This window comes from Mus musculus, chromosome 16 (genome assembly GCF_000001635.26).
Source record: "Mus musculus strain C57BL/6J chromosome 16, GRCm38.p6 C57BL/6J".
NCBI lineage: Eukaryota > Metazoa > Chordata > Mammalia > Rodentia > Muridae > Mus > Mus musculus.
Genome location: NC_000082.6, coordinates 85,876,411 through 85,893,067, shown reverse-complemented (window position 1 = coordinate 85,893,067; position 16,657 = coordinate 85,876,411). Strand labels below are relative to the sequence as shown.

Genomic DNA, 16,657 nt, shown 5'->3' with positions numbered 1-16,657 from the left:
GCATGTAAATACAGAAATTTCAGATGCCAAAAAGATCATTTGGAGCTCTCATGTGAGAGTTCAAGTAGGAAGATATAAGGCAAAGCAAGAGAAAGAGGGTAGTTATCATAGGCTAAATAGTTAAATGTTGCTCATATGGTATGTATATGTGTAGGGAGTGCACACATGTATGTGACTGTGAGTTGGCAGGCAAAGCTAACTATTTCAGAAATTTTCTTATCTCTCTCAGATTCATTTGCTTGCTTTCTAGAACATCTTCCATGGTCCATTTTGTCTCTTTTCTATGCATCTAATTGTTTAGCTTCATCACCATACCACACATGAAGACCACCATGGTAGCTTTTTATTTACTATAAGAAAATAAGTTCATTTAATTAAATACAGGTATGGAATGCAAAAGATAATATTGTCATCAAGAATAAGACCATGATTCAACAGCATCATGCTGTGGAGTACAGGGAAGGCAATGTTTATCTATCATTAAAATTTAGCTTCCCCGTTCTGAAGTTTGAGACTCCAGCTTTCACCTCTCCTGAGAGTTAATTTCTGACATTAACTTGAGAGTTACTATGAAGTTATTTATATAATAGAAAGTTCCATGTCATTGACCAGCACAGATGAAGCTGAACAGTGCCCTTACATGAATGAAGAAGAGCCTTTGTCTCAATGTTTGCTAATTGTTTGCAAAATGTATCTTACAACTAGAATTGAAGTCTCAGAAGCAATCCGCCTTACATTCACCAGATTTAGTAGCATACTTCCCATCCTGAAGAAGGAATAGTCCAAGTATCTGTTCCCCCCAGTCCATAATTTATTCTGTATTTTATTCCATCAAGTCCCCTCTTTTTACCTAAAATTTATCAGAGTCACTTTCTGCTCTTATAATTCTGGGTCCAGATTGTCCTTTCAGACATCCTATTTGTCCACTCCAAGCTCTTATAGCTCTAGCCACAGAAAATGCCATGCCATGTCCTTCCTGAGTCAGAGCTTATGTTTCTTAGTCCTACCTCATTAGGATGTCCTTTCTCTAAGAATATCATACCAGCTTGGGTGTTTCTAAGCCTGTGAAAACCTTGAGCAATTCCTTGAAGGAGGGTCCATCCACTCCACTCTGTGTTCACAACAAGCTACTCATCACAGCATGTCAGTTTGCTTCCTCTCCAAACTTACATCTTGCTCACTCTCTAAAAGTTATCATGTTTCTTAAGAATCCATAATTAGATCCTTTCACTGCAGTGGCAGCAATTTGCACGGGGATTAGATGGATATAGGCACGCAGTTATTGTTATAGAAGTGAATACATATGGGCTCTTTAGCCCCTCATCCCACTGAACTCTGTTATGTCCAGAATCACCTTATTGTATAGATGCCTGCTTAGAAACTGCATAATATGGATCACTGTCATGATTGACTTAACATTCCAAATTAAAATAATCTCTATTTAAATACAAAACAAGACAATTTTTAAGAGATTGTTGTATAAGTAGCAAGAAAGAAAAAATGATGCATCAAGAATCAGTCCCATGTTGTGGCGTGATGGTAGACAAGGACAATTTGTTTGATATTTGCCTTCTCTGTGCATGTTAGAACTTGTCAATATGTACAGCCGATACGTGCTAATCAGGAAGTTTAAAAAGTCCACAAGACAAATCTGTATGTATAGCTGTAAGTATACATTCATGTGTGTGGTACTTGTGGTTAAATTGTAAGCCTAGCATTAATCCCTCCATCAGAAGTCTCTGCAGTGGAATTGTGTGGAAAGAAGAGTGGGCATGCAGAATGCTGTGGTGTTTCACCCTTGCTTTGCACACTACAATTGTCCTTGCCAGGAGCTAATACTATCCAAAGTGTTCGTCAATCTGAGGGGCTGCTACTGGTGCCCTTGGGATAGTATCCGTCCTTTTCAGAATTTATGTTTTCTCCAGTTCCTCATCTCAGCATATTGTTGCTGCATGGGAGAACAGTCTCTCAATGAAGACTGGGAATTCTCCAAGTCCTGAGACTTTCTTTGCTTGGATATCATTGTCCACATGGTAGGCGGCTCCTTTTCTCATCTGGTACTGATCACTGGCACTTTCCAAGCTACTCTTCAAGCACCAGTGTTCTAGGAAGCATGCTCTGCTGGCTGCTGGCATGATGTGGCTGATAGCTTCTCCATCCCCACACATACGCCCAAAGTTTACTTCTGAATGGCATGATAAGTCACAATTTTCTCATATACATAGCCCCTGTGACAGTAGCAGGGCTAGTGGCCTCCTTGTGGAATATTTTTGTTTCTGAAGTCTACCTCAGATCTATCTTGGAATTAAATCCACTGTCACTGTTCTATAGCCTGGCCAACACGATACCATGGGACCACAGCTAACTCTTCTCACACTTTTCAGATACTGTTTTTTTTTTCTTAGTCTTCTACTCTATCACTCAATACCCAATTATAACAGGGGATTGATTCTGCACAGGTAACCTCTAGCAGAAAAAAGTATACATATGCATATATATATATATGTGTGTGTGTGTGTGTGTGTGTGTGTGTGTGTGTGTGTGTGTGTATACATATATAAATATTTAATTTGCCTTCTGATGGACACAGACCAAATAGAAAATCATTTGTTAGTACATTAATTCACTTACCTCTTTCATAGATGTTTAGCTGCCTACTTTAATGTCCCTTACCTCCGATGCTAGATTATGTGCATGGGTGCTATAATATATATTTTATATATATACTGTAATATGTGGTCATCCCTGCCAACATGCCCCTCCTCTGAATTTTAAAAGCCCTATGAACTTGAAGGCTAACTTACTGTTGAGAAGGGCCAACAGAAAATATAGAAATGCAATAGGTTATATATTAATAATTTGATATCTATTTTTTATACCTTAAGAAGAACATTGGCTTACCATGTTAACATGTTCATGATACGTCTTGAAGGTGAAACCACAACTGCACTAAAAAGGTTTAAAATTGTGTGAGAGAAATGGAACGTTTGCCAGTTTTTAATGATGGCTGAGGAAGTGTAGTGGTGTAGCTGTGTAGTCAAGGGGCTTAATCAGTGCAGTTAAATAATGAGTGCTTGTGTTCATAATTCAGTCACATGCACACTTTCCATGGCAAAAGGCCAAATTCATTTAATGTAATTCAAAGAAAACAAGGAGGGTTGATGGCCTCTAATGAGCAATTGATTAACAGTCAACAGAGATAATAAGATTCCGGTTTCAATGGCATGGGGAACAGGAAGGCCATTTCCTTTTGCAGTCGCTCCAAGCTGATTCGTGACACAAGGAGTGGAAGTCAATTCTTGGATAACTTACTGTGTATAAGGATTCAACTATGACCTGAGATCTCATCCTAAAATTGCTAAAACTGATGAAAGGGAGGTTGAAAATGTATTATTACTCTACCATTATCCCAAATAATTATTACTGAAAACATCTACTCAAGTTTCAATTTTTTAAAGATGCTAATTTGTTTGTAGCAGCAGTAATTTGGGAACTCATGGGACATGGAAGAAAAGCTTGAAGGAGTTAATGTTGGCATGAGGTCTTGACTCACCAAGGCTCAACACAGCTGGAAATCACAACATAAACAGTGTGAGAAGGTCCAGAAAGCACTAAAGAGAAGAGAATTGGGGATGGCTTTTAAGTCTTGCTCACCTTTGCTGGACTTTTATAATCAAGAGAGGAATGAGGAGTAGCTGTTGTCTCTGAGTCTGTACACTTGATATGTACAGGAATACCACTTTGTACTTGTGTGTCTGAGAGCTGCTGAGGTTCTACTAATAGGCAGCAAAATATAGATGTATGAGGACAATCACATTGAGTATAACTGTATCTCACCATTCAATTTAGCTAAGCAAATATCAGGTATGGATGCCAGGTATAATAGAGCAGTGCTTATTTCTCAAACTAATATTTTAAAATCCTTTGCAAAGTTGGTTATTAATTTATGGTTTACTTGGGAATGCTATATATTGTTCTTTTGGTTGTCAATACACATGTTGATTTTTAATGAAATTCATAAGAAAGCACAAGAAATGTTTATGTTTATTGATAACTAAATTAACATTTCAAGAGAACATTATTAGAACAAGTTGAACATGTCAAAATTGTAACTTCTGTTATCCTTTTTATTTATATTTCTTTAATGTCTTGTTTATATGCTTTAAGTGATCATTTTTACTCTTGAGAGTCTCTTAAAAGCTCTGGGACTTCTCAAGAATAAAATGAATACACAGCTACCTATGCATAAAACATACTTGTATCACAAACATTTTCTCATGTGTCATCATCTTGAGATGCATTTCACTAGAAGCTATGAGCAAACTTGTTCAGTGGTTAAAGGTGCTTGCCAACAATCCTCACAAACCGAGTTTGATTTCCAGGACTCATATGGTAGGCATGGAAATCTGACCCCCCAGAAGTTGTCCTTTATAACCCAATAAATAAGTATGAAGTGATTAAAAAGCTCTGAGTGACTGTGCATACATTTCTGAAGACACAACACATGAAACTATGAAATTCAATTGGGAAATTCAAAAATGATATTTAAGTATTAATAGACATATAAAAGTTTGATTTTCTATCTAATTTTACATATAGATTCAAGTGTAGTTTGTTTCTTGTATAAATGACTGAATGTATGTATAGGCACAAATATATGTATAAACACAAAGTCTTAGTAATGTATGTTCTATCACAAAGTGTGATTGTAGTTTGACTCTAACAGAAAACAAATTATTAGACCTCTCTTCCAAGAAGTTCAGTCTGAATTTAGCTCAGAATATTAGGCACTTCTGTATTGAACACATGTAACCTTTGACATTTGTGTAGGCACTTAATCTTTGTTCGGGCTGTAGAGCTTGGAGTGTAATGAACAGGCTATAACCGTGGCTTCTTTTAAAATGTCATTGAATGTCTTTATCCTTCTGTGCTTCTGGGTTACAAAGTAGCTCAGAAGAGTTCCTGCTTTGAATTTGTCTTTGGAAGGCCTCCAGCGCTGAGCAGGTGACACCATAAACATATCTCAGTCTTGCCATTTGGGGTGAACAAGTGGCTGTCCATGGTGGCTCCTTCTGGATGTAAATTGATTTTAATGATTTCTTTCTTTCTCCCGGGCAGGATTTATGTGGGCATCATTCATGTGACACCCTGGGAATGGCAGACGTTGGGACCATATGTTCTCCGGAGCGCAGCTGTGCAGTGATTGAAGATGATGGCCTCCATGCAGCCTTCACTGTGGCTCATGAAATTGGTATGCAACGCCTTTTCTCTTCCCTCGCCAAATCAAACACTTGTAACAGCTGCAATAGGACCCAAAATACTTGGCAATTAATTCCAGATTTCTTCTGGTTCAGATGTACCATTGGGAATTGCGTTTGTTTATATTTGAACTCTCAGGGTTAACTGACGCAGGAAAAGGAAGGCAAAGTCAGCATAGGAGTAGATGTTTCCTTTTTGAGGGTGTTATTTAAAAGTTAAGGGGAAATTTGCTACTGTCTTTTTTCTCTCTCTTTTTAAGCATCCCTAAATGGCTTCTAGACGGAATTTGTCACAGTCGCCTATGGGATGCAGAGGCATCCCTTTTGGAAGTTCTTCATGACAGTGTTGACTCATCCGGGGATAATCAGTTTGCACAGGAATTTAACATGTTTTGCCCCGTCGTGAGTGATAATAGTAGGTTCCTGTCACAGAGAATCAGTAGCTCATGGTAAATAGCCCAGCCTCCTTCCCAGTAGTGAGGCAGATGAAATCAAACTGTCTCTCCACAGAGTTTACTTTATAACGCCACATAGTCAATTAACCAAAGACTTCTAAATCCTAAAACTATGAGTTGGGAGCTGAGGTAAACAGTTAAACGCTGGGATAAGGAAAGGAGACCTCCTAACCACTGACCTAGAAGACTGGTTGGTGGGAAACTGATTTAGTACTAAGGACACAACACATGCAAGTTCACATCTGACTGGAGTTGTTTCCTCCATGTAAAATCATCCTATTAGGAAACTCTGTGAGGCCTCATCTTCTTTTCTAAACTATAGGGATAGCATTACCTGGAATTGTTTTAGAAGCCAGATTGAGTGTAGATAGTGGCTATCACTTATTTTTACACCCATATATTTTCCTATTTAAATACCTCATTCACCATTCTTAATTAATGCATAACCTCTTTGCATCTTCATTTCTGGCACAAAATCATTCAATAAGTAATAATTAGATTTTTTTGTATTTTTATTTAAAAGACTTAGCTTGTTAAAGCTACAATTTTAACTATTAAGTGGAAATCAAAAAGTCTACCTCACATTTCTAGTAACCTGTATATTTTCACGAGGTGCTGGTTTCTAATCATATTTCTTTAAGGAGCATAATAACTTCTGGTTAAAGGGACAATTTTGTAAATCCAAATATGATACCAATGAACAGAATTAGGTAGCTGCATTTCTACTATTTTATTTCAAGTATTAATCAGGATATTGTTGTACTGACTCTTGTCTTTGGATCAAACATAAAACCATTGTGTAAATAATTATTCAACATTATCATTGATGTTAATTCAGTCTGAAACATTTTGGAGCATCTTCCACTTAAGACAAGGTGCTGAGTCCCTGTCGATCCCTGTGGAAGTTTACCCAGGTCATCTAGACACCTTGTCCATCTGTGTTGTCCCTATATAGTGGACAACATAAGAACAAGCTGCTGTGAATCACACATTCTGGCCACTGCTTCCCCATAACCTCTTCTCCCGAGGTGATCTTTACATATAGTGGCAGAATTGGCAGGTTTCCCTACGAGAGAAAAGCTGAGCTCTGTACACAGCCTCTTCATGGATCATGCCATACCACCTGAACCGGAGTGTTTGAGGCTAGCAAGGTGACTTTCCCAGTCCTCCTCAGTTTTCAACAAAGACCCAGTATTGCATAGGCTGATGAGGTAGTGAAAGATAGAGAGCCAGACACTGATATGCAGGACAAGGCAGTTAAACATAATTACCCAGAAGTGCAATGTGGTGGAATAGTAAACTCTTATATGCAGAGTCAAACTTGTACCTCCGCATATGATTACATCCTGGTGTCTCCTTGGATTTCTGGGTTAATTTGTCTCTACTTCATTATAACCTTCTATGATTTATTGTCCAGTCACCTATTGTATGCTCAATTTTCTTCTCTGTATTGCAAATGGACTAAAGAGATCTAAAAGGCCAAAGATAAAAGAATATGGATTTGATTCTTTTCATAAAAATTTTTTATTAATTTCATTTTGAATGCTTTATTTTATTTTAATTTTGCCTAAATATTATGAATATGTGATATAAAACGTGAGTCCTAAATTTTTAGTGAAGATCATTATACCTCACATCTTCCTCTGTCTGGGTGAGCAGAGTCTGTTCTCTCAAGCATCTTGACCTTACTTAACTCACTGACCTGTTCAGAGTCCTCATTTTTACCTGTTACGAGAACTGTCAGTTCAACCTAAGCCAACCATGAACTGGGTTTTATTTCTATTTTATTCTTATTGGATTTCTTTCTTTCTCTTCTATTATGTGTTTGCTACGTTTTTTAGCTTTGTAAGTACAATCTATGGAATTGTAAAACAGAACATTCTGAAGCTCTGGCTTTTGGGTATTTACAATCTGCTTGAGTCTCATTCCAAACTGTGCAGCTTCGTTCATTCCAAACAAACACTGTCACCAAGTTGTTACTGCACTCAAAACACAAGCTGGGAGGGACTATCCAGGATTCGGTCCTAGACTACCTACTTTGCTTTTTTTTCTTCTATAAGAAGTAAATGAGTATGTTTGATTGGGGATGGGTTCTATTAACTGAAACAGGGTTTCGTGGAGTGTCCAAAGCTTCCTTTGGCTATGTACAGTGGTTTCAAGTACAGAATAAGGCTTATACTATGCACAAAGGAAACAAAGCATCCTCCCCATGCCCCTATTCTCCAGTTTTAAAAACTCATATATTGGAAATTAACACATGTGATAAACTAAAGCAAAAATGGAGATGATGACACATTGAAACTGCCAGGACTGGGTAGGCTGATACAGAAGAATCATGACTTTCAAGCTAGCCTGTGCTACATAGTGAGAAAGGGAGGGAGGGAGGGAGGGAGGGAGGGAGGGAAGGAAGGAAGGAAGGAAGGAAGGAAGGAAGGAAGGAAGGAAGGAAGGAAGGGAGGAAGGGAGGAAGGAAAGTAAAGGAGGGAGGGAGGGAGGAAGGAAGGGAGGGAGGGAGGGAGGGAGGAAAAAAGGGAGAGAGGAAGGGAAGAAGAGAGGAAGGGAGGAAGGAAAGGAAAGAAGGGAGGGAGGGAGGAAGGGAGGGAGGGAGGAAAGAAGGAAGGAAGGAAGGGAGAGAGGGAGGGGGGAGGAAGAAAGGAAGGGAGAAAAAAAGAAAGGGAGAGCAGAAGTTACAGGTAGTAGGAAAGAAGGAAGGGGAAGTGGAGTGAGGAAGAGAGAGAGAGAGAGAGAGAGAGAGAGAGAGAGAGAGAGAGAGAGAGAGATGACAGAAGTTTATAATGTTATATTGTAGGTTGTGGGATGGCATGGATTAGATTCCCAGTTTTGAACAGTTCCTCTTAGTGCCCCAGGTACTAACTGGAGCTTTTCTGTCATCCTGATCATCCATTCTAACTCAAAATCAAATGAACAGGGAAGTGTGATGGTACGTAGTCACCTGATTTCAATACAGGCTCCTGCAAGAACAGTGCCCATCAATATGGACTGGACCCATAGGCAGTTATAACTTGCCTTCTGCTTTCTAGACTATGCACAGTGAGCACTGACTCAATTGCTAGAACATTTCAAAATGTTGCTTCAGACCATTCATGTGCTTTGGGTGGAGGCAAGAATGTGTTTACAACCCCAAAGGAGAACAGCAGAACGTTTTCAAGTTGATGTAAGTTTACATTCTAAGTTTATATTTTTTAACTTGTCAAACTTTTATTATAGACTTGTAATAATAAATATTTCACCTGCTGCACACATGCTCATTAAAAGCAACCATTTTATTGATGTTGAGCCAGCTTCTAATATACCAAGGGGAACAATAGGATTTTATTCAGATTAATGAAATCCATAATTTCCCAGCCCTCGAAAGGTCTGTGTTATAGTAGTTAATTATAAAATGTGCTAAGTGAATTTCTTTACCAAGAAAGACTGCAATGTGTTCCCTACGTTAAAGCCAGGCAACATTAAAGAGCGGGACCAATTCCTCAGCCAGACTTGGGAAGTGGTTGAGACACAGCAGGGGGCTGCCTGTGCTTTGCTGTGGTTTGAGGCCTGTCTGGTTGTGCAGATCAGTATGGGACTCTGACCCATGGATGATTAGATTAAACAAGCCTATGTTTGGAAAAACTGCAGAGGTCCCCTCCCTGGCAAAAAAGAAAACTTCGTAGACCAAAGGCAAGTCCATGGATTTGGATGTTCATACTGGCAAGGCTAGTAAGATATAAAATGAGAAGGGAGCTGGGATTCAACTTGTTATTTATCTTCAGACCTGTCATTTTAATCAACACAAACTAGGCATATTTCCTGTCAAACTTGAACCAACATGTCTTTCTTGGACCAGGGATGAAAGGCAGTTATAGGTATGGGTTACATGTCCCATAGCACTGCGAGATGTAGTGTTTATTATGACTTTAAAACTAAATTTAATCCCAATCCATGTTTCTCTAGGGCAGACCTATTGATTTTTTGCCACACAGGTTGACACCAACTAGTTGGACATGTCTTTAAAAAGAATATTGAAGCTGGAATATGTGGTTTGCTTCTCTTTTCAAACTAGAAAATTGTTCTTTTTCCTCTCAAGTCTAGGTATTCAGTGATATTAAATTTTATTACAAATGCTCACAGTTAAAGAGAGCTGCTTGGTAAAATGCTCGCTTGCAAACAACAAGATGTAGGTTCAGTCCTCATAAGCCACATTAGAACAAAATGCAAAACCAGACATAGTTGTGCACAGTTGCAATCCCAGTACTGGTAAAGCAGTTATCTCTGGCACTTAGTAGCCAGGTAACTTAGTACACTTAGAATATTCCAGGCCAGTGACAATCTAAATATGAAAAGAAAAAAGGTAGATTGTAGATTGTACTGAAGGAACAACAGCTGAGGGTCTCCCCCAATTCTTCACAGACACATGCCTACCTGCACACATGCACACATACACTTGCATATATGTGTGTACACATAACACACAAATGCACATTTGGGTACATCATGAAGTAAATACTATCATGAGGAACCCAAAAAAGAGGAAGCTAACAAACAAGAACATTTCAGGATTTGTCTAAGATCCATCACTAAATTTTTCCAAGGGTCACATTTCAATACAACCTATCTGATTCCAGAGGCCAAGACTTTAATAATACTGTATAGTGGGGCTTTAGAGACTATTCGGTATACAATTGATCTAAAAAAAAATAGACCATCATAACGTGAAAGAGTTCATTATTTTCTCTCCCTAAATTACATGCTCAATATCACATTGAACATTTTTTCCTTAACGTTTTTGAAAGAAATGTTTCCACATGTTATCACTTCTACATAAAGATTAGTCTTAAGAAGAGTGTGTCCCACCCAATTATTGGAGGTCATGAGTCTTCTCTTTGGTGGTTCTAGATTCTGATCCCCTGTGAGCTATTGACTCACTTTTCAAACCCTGGCGAGACCTTCTTGTACCTCCATAATCCCAGCTGGAAAATTAGGTAAACGAAAACCATGACCTCATTGAGAAACAGATGCCTCTTCTGGACTGCGCTTCCCCGAGTAAACACATTACAGTGTTTCTTGGGACATTTTTGTAGGATGTGGTGCTGTGTCCCCTGACCATTAGGTAGTTTGGGATCAGGAGACAAGAACTCGAAATTCTGTTTAATTTGCAGACCAAAGTTTAGCAAAACATTCAATTTCCTTCCTGAGGCTAATGCTGCCCAGTAATACCTGTGTCGAATGAGAAGCTAACCCAGTGGTTCCCTCTGCACAGAATGTGTCTTGGCTGGGGATGTGGCAGAGCTGGGATAGCCTTTCTTGCGTGTACAATGTCCTGAGTTCCATCACCAGTGCTGAATAAAGCAAGAGTCAGAGACTCACACTTTTGAGCCAACATTCAAGTGGCACAATTATAGGAAGTTCAAGGTCACCCTTAGCTATGGATCAAGACTATTGATAGCCTAGGAGAAATAAAACCCACCTTTTTAAGAAAGAAAGAAAGAAAGAAAGAGAGAGAGAGAGAGAGAGAGAGAGAGAGAGAGAGAGAGAGAGAGAGAGGGAGGGAGGGAGGGAGGGAGGGAGGGAGGAAGGAAGGAAGGAAGGAAGGAAGGAAGGAAGGAAGGAAAATTCTTTTCCTAGGTGCATTTTTTTTCTAACTGCATTTTTACAGGACAAGAAGGTGAGGGCATCTTTAAATGCATATTTGGAATATCAAAAGCAAAAATTGTTTAGCAATTTTATGATGAAGGCTATGATGAAGGCTATCCAGTTCTACCAGTTTTCTTTTTCATCTTTGTACTCTACTGACTACAAAGGCTCTAAATACATAGGTGAATGCTTCCCTTATGCAAGATTTGGGTCTTTAGCATGACCTTTAAGAGTGAATGGCCACCTCTAAGTCTGTCTCCACCTCTTGTTCATTAGTTTAGGTACCCTATTTGAATAAGGGAGCTCCCTCAAAATTACTCTGTCCTTTCAAATTGCCTTGAATCCACCCTACTCTTCCATTCTGATATTCTGACTCCCAAGAGAAAATTACATCTCCACAGCTGCAAGGAAAAGGATGTCCCCTCTCCATGGGTCTGGAGATCGAGTGTATACCCTTTGACCTCTAACACCTCATTCCTCTACTAAGTTCACTGTCCCATTGCTTCAAAAGCTCCTCAAAAAACAAACAACAAACAAACAAAAGAAACAAACAAGACAACAACAACAACAACAACAACAACAACAACAACCACTTCGAGGAGAGCAACTACTGTTAGTCTTATGAAGTGACCATGTCACTTCCGCAGATTCTTCTTGGGGCCTTGTGTCCTCTAGGTCATGAATATCCAAATACCATCTGATGGGCATTGTAAACATCTTTTCGATGATTTCCAAGCTAACATCCTCTGAAGAAGCAGTTGTCTGAAGAATTAAAATCTATCCTTTTCAACCAGACCTGCATGTATGCATTTTGTGTCCCCTTCACAGCTATTTGAAATCCAGGATTGTCAGTTGTGATGTTTCAGTTTAAAATTTCCTAGAATCTGTATGTGCATTGCCGTGCTCAGTCACCTGTGATGTAAGTGCCTTGTACATCTATCTCTATGTGACTTATCATTCCAGGTCTCGGGGGTGCTGAAAAATTGCAGACTGACATTAAACACCTTCACCTAACTGACTGGTGACACAGGCTTTAAGTAGACACTCTGTTCGCTGTTTGTGACCTTCAGTGTGTGTTACTTTCTGCCTGAAGAGCATCCAACACTCCTCACATTGATCTCCCTTTTCAAGCTCTGCCCAGCTCTGGAGGGGAAGTCACATGGGTCTTGTATGGAATTCACGTGGTTCCAGCTGCTCTGCAACTGGCCACCTGTTTGTGGTGTACTTAAATGCTCTTCTAGAACCATGACTTTTGTCACCCTTGAGAGAACATGCTTTCCCCGTCCAGGCAGTTAACTGATTTTCTCCAGGTAGGATACAGTATTTGCCTTTAAAAGATAGTCTTCCAGGAGTGTTTCTGACTGATTTGAGGAACCTTACAAAATGCACCTTTCCTTTAAGCTGTAGCAGAGCTGGAGCTAAGATTTGTTCATGTGCAGATTTTCAGCCTTTTCTGGTTGAACTTGCTTATATGTGTCTTTGGTAGCAATTAAGTTAGATAGCTAAATTTAGGGATCTTAAAAATCACAATGTGATGAAATAATACACTAAATAATTTATCAAATTGGGCTAAACAATAAACTGCCTGGCTGTCATAATTTAAATTTTTTAAGTTTATAGGCATTACCACTGCATGTGACAGAAACAAAAGCAAGAGTTTGTTCAGACCCTCAAAGTGAATTTGATGTTTGCCACACTATAGTTTATACCATAAATTAAAGCCACACCCTCTCAATGAAGTGAAAATCCCTTAAGGCAATAATAAAAATGCCTTTGGAAAGTGCTATTTATATTGATTTGGAAGAAAAATATCCTGGCTCCATTAAACATGGGTGAATATCTCAGAAATTATAGTGCAAAAAGCACATACTGATACATTTAAACATGGAGTTGACTAAATATCCTGTTACAGAGATTTCACTGGGCACCCTCCCCTCTCTCTCTTCTCATGACATATTTCACAACTCCAGCATCAAGCATCCAAGCACACTCTACTGTACTGGTCATTAAAGCTTCTACCTTGGAGAAGTCCAAGGACTGGAGGGTGAATTCTCAATATGTGCTGGATAGATTAAGTAATTTTGAGTAATCCTAGTAAATATGTTTTCTGTGGATTGTGATACTCTTTAAAAAAAAATCTGCATACCACTCCAAACTTAGAGAGGCCCTTGCCAGTCTTGCTTCCCATCTCACTGGGGACACACCTCACAAACTGTGATGGATTCTGATGCTACTGAACAATCCTATCACGAGTCGCCATGGTGAGGCTTTTCAGAGAAATCTTGCTTGCCTGGTCAATTCTGTAAATGCTGTTGAAGTCAACAACCAAATAAATGGCATTAATATGTGGAGAATTGGGAGGTCACCGAACCGTAGTCACTTCATTTCAAGCACAAGAGCAGTCAGCTGCGCAGTGAATAATTTTGTTATGAGGTGTCAGTGATTTAACAAGTTGGCCCAAAGTAGCTGGAATGTGGTGTGAAAGATTTCATCTCTGTTGGGCTGTGCCACTCTGCACTGACTGGACTCCTGATCGTGTGGCCAACATTCCTGCATTTTCTGTGTAAGAATCTTCAGGAAAAGTGACCCGTCTGTCCTATTGTCTTACACAAGATATTGGTGGTGTTATGTGATTCTGAAAGCTATGGTGAAATATCTAGTTACATGAAGTCTTTAGGCTTTGAAATTTATAGAAGAAAGCCAATGTTCCTCTTAAAGTATGGAACAATTTCTATCAAGAAACAAGAAGCAATTTACTCAGATTATAAGGACCTGAGGATACCGACACTCTAAGAATTGATATCTGAACAGGTGAGGGGACAATGGTCTAGCAACAAGTATGGGAGGGTTATGTGCACGCGCATCCTGGCCCTGTGCCTTAGAACCATCATTCATCTTCCTGGAATCGAGTTCTTCACTTATTGCTAGTACTTCATAACAACTATGTTGAATTTTTTTTTATCCAAAATACAGTAGAGATGAGCAAACTTCCAAAATAGATTCTTTAGGAGACCAGTAGCTTTCTGTGTTGCACTAAATATAATAAACAGAAACACGAAGAGGGCTGATATTTTATGCAACAAGAAATCCACTATATGTTACTTCTATTTGTTTTTGTCTCTTAGGACATCTCTGGAAACTATATACTTGAAAAAGAAAATAGAAGCCACTGACTTTCAAAAAGCATCTACTGTTTGCATCTTGCATAGCACTAAGTCAGCTTTTAGCACTAGATGTTAGAAATGCACTTTGATCTGCTGGGGTTTGTAGTTGATCAGAGAAGGCAGAATCCTAACAATAAAAATAATTTGTGGTGAGACTATGACATAATCCCACAGAAGCCTCCCAAATTCATGATTCTAAATAAGGTTTTACATGTCGGTGAGCATATGTGAACCACATGGACTTTGGGATTATCTCCTTCTTCATTTATTTTTAATTTTCATCCAAATGTTCACCCAAAGCAACTACTTCATAGCAGCTTTCATATGCAGGGGGATCAGCCTGGGCTCATAGACTGTTAAACTCACCTTTGTTTAGGTGGAAAAAAAAAAGAAATCAAAAAACCAAAAACAAAAGCTAAAGAACTTGTTAGGTGGAAATAGAAACTCAGAATGTTCTGTAACTGGACATCCTCTTCTCACTTCCATCATTCGCACTCTCTCTCCTCTCCTCTCCTCTAGGGCATCTACTTGGCCTTTCTCATGACGATTCCAAATTCTGTGAAGAGAACTTCGGTACTACAGAAGACAAGCGTTTAATGTCTTCAATCCTTACCAGCATCGATGCATCCAAGCCCTGGTCCAAATGCACGTCAGCCACCATCACAGAATTCCTGGATGATGGTCATGGTATGTAGGTTTCTGGACATTGTAGTCTCAGGAAAACAGGTTCAGATTATTAGGAGCTTCCCAACATGATGACCTCATGATGCTCAACTCACCCTGTGAGACAATGGTTATTGGAAGAGTCTCCAAAAAGAAGCAAGCAAATTGATTCCCTCTTGGCATGCAATGCCAGCATTCTTGGTGGCATTACAGCTATGGTATTTTTGCTGTTGACTTAAGAAGTTCAAAAGGGAAAGAGTGTGGGAGACCACACAGAATGTCTAGCAGTGGGAGCCCTGAGAGTCTGGCTTTTATTTCCTCTTATACCGCTAAGTTCCTGTGAGAACATTGGCAGACATTTTGGTTTGCCTGATACTAATATGACTTTCAGAATTATTTGTTGTATATCCATTAAAGGGCTTTGGTTAAGGTGTAGGACGTGATGAATACCTTTGACAGCAATATAAAACTAGAAAAGGAAGCTCTTTAGTTATTCATTGAGTAGAAATTTTTGATTTTTATCCTGACAGCAGGTTCTCCTGGAAGTGGAGTAAAAACTACAGAACCAAAATAGCCCAACCCATGGTGGCAAAAGACTTAAAGAACTTCAAAGGAAAATTGCTGGCTTTATCCTTGTGAGGCAGTTCAAGAGCATAGCATACTTTATTAAACTCCATAAGAGGAGGATTAGTGCTGTAATTCACAACAAAAAAAAGTACAGAGGAAGTCACAATTTCTAGAAATAATAAATCCTATTCCCTAAGTAGTCTTCGAAACAAGCTGTTGCAAATTTCCTCTAGTCCTTTACAGTTGTAACATCATAGAAATATGGCAAGCAGGACAATCACAGGTGGAAAGCAGCCTTGAAATCATGTACTTCCACTTCCTCATCTTTCAGAAAAGCAGCCATTCTGCCTTCTTTCTGCTCTCTTCAAATGGGGCTCTTTCTGAAACAGGTGGCTAAGTTTTGGATTTTGGAGATTATAATCTCCATAAAATGATCTAATGAGAGTCATTGCTCAAAGTAGCATCAAGGCAATCAGCGATAACCATCTTTATCCCAAGTTTCACAAAATTTTTGTCTATAAACACCTATTTCTTAATGTGTTAGGCATTTTGAACTTCAACTAAACAGTGCCAAAACAACCAACATATTAATTTAATTTCAAACAGGTGGGTGTTTGCTACGAAGTGTTTTTTATTCTACCCTGTAGCCAAGCTGTGCTCATTACTTCATGATTCCCTATATTACTGTTGAACTGGTAAAGCCTTTTTGGATACTTGAATTTGCATTTCATAATCTTAAAAGCAATCTAGTTCAGTCTTGTGTAGATGTTCTCAAAATTTCAGCAGCATAGTAATATTAACCTGTAAACCTGCCATTCTGCAGGCTGAAGCCAGGATTGTGAAGTTCACAACAGCCTTGCATGCAGAGCAAAGTCATGCCTCAAAAATGGATAGATGATAGATAGATGGATAGATA

At 39.0% G+C, this 16,657-nt stretch overlaps 1 protein-coding gene across 1 annotated transcript in view; it reads left to right on the top strand.

The window, feature by feature from the left end:
* The window catches only part of Adamts5 (a disintegrin-like and metallopeptidase (reprolysin type) with thrombospondin type 1 motif, 5 (aggrecanase-2)), a 42,969-nt gene that overhangs the window by 8,058 nt on the left and 18,254 nt on the right, over positions 1-16,657 (top strand). The window contains exons 2-3 of the mRNA NM_011782.2: positions 5,119-5,251; positions 15,031-15,198. Coding sequence (NP_035912.2) covers positions 5,119-5,251; positions 15,031-15,198 — 301 coding nt within the window. The remainder of the gene's footprint in view (positions 1-5,118; positions 5,252-15,030; positions 15,199-16,657) is intronic.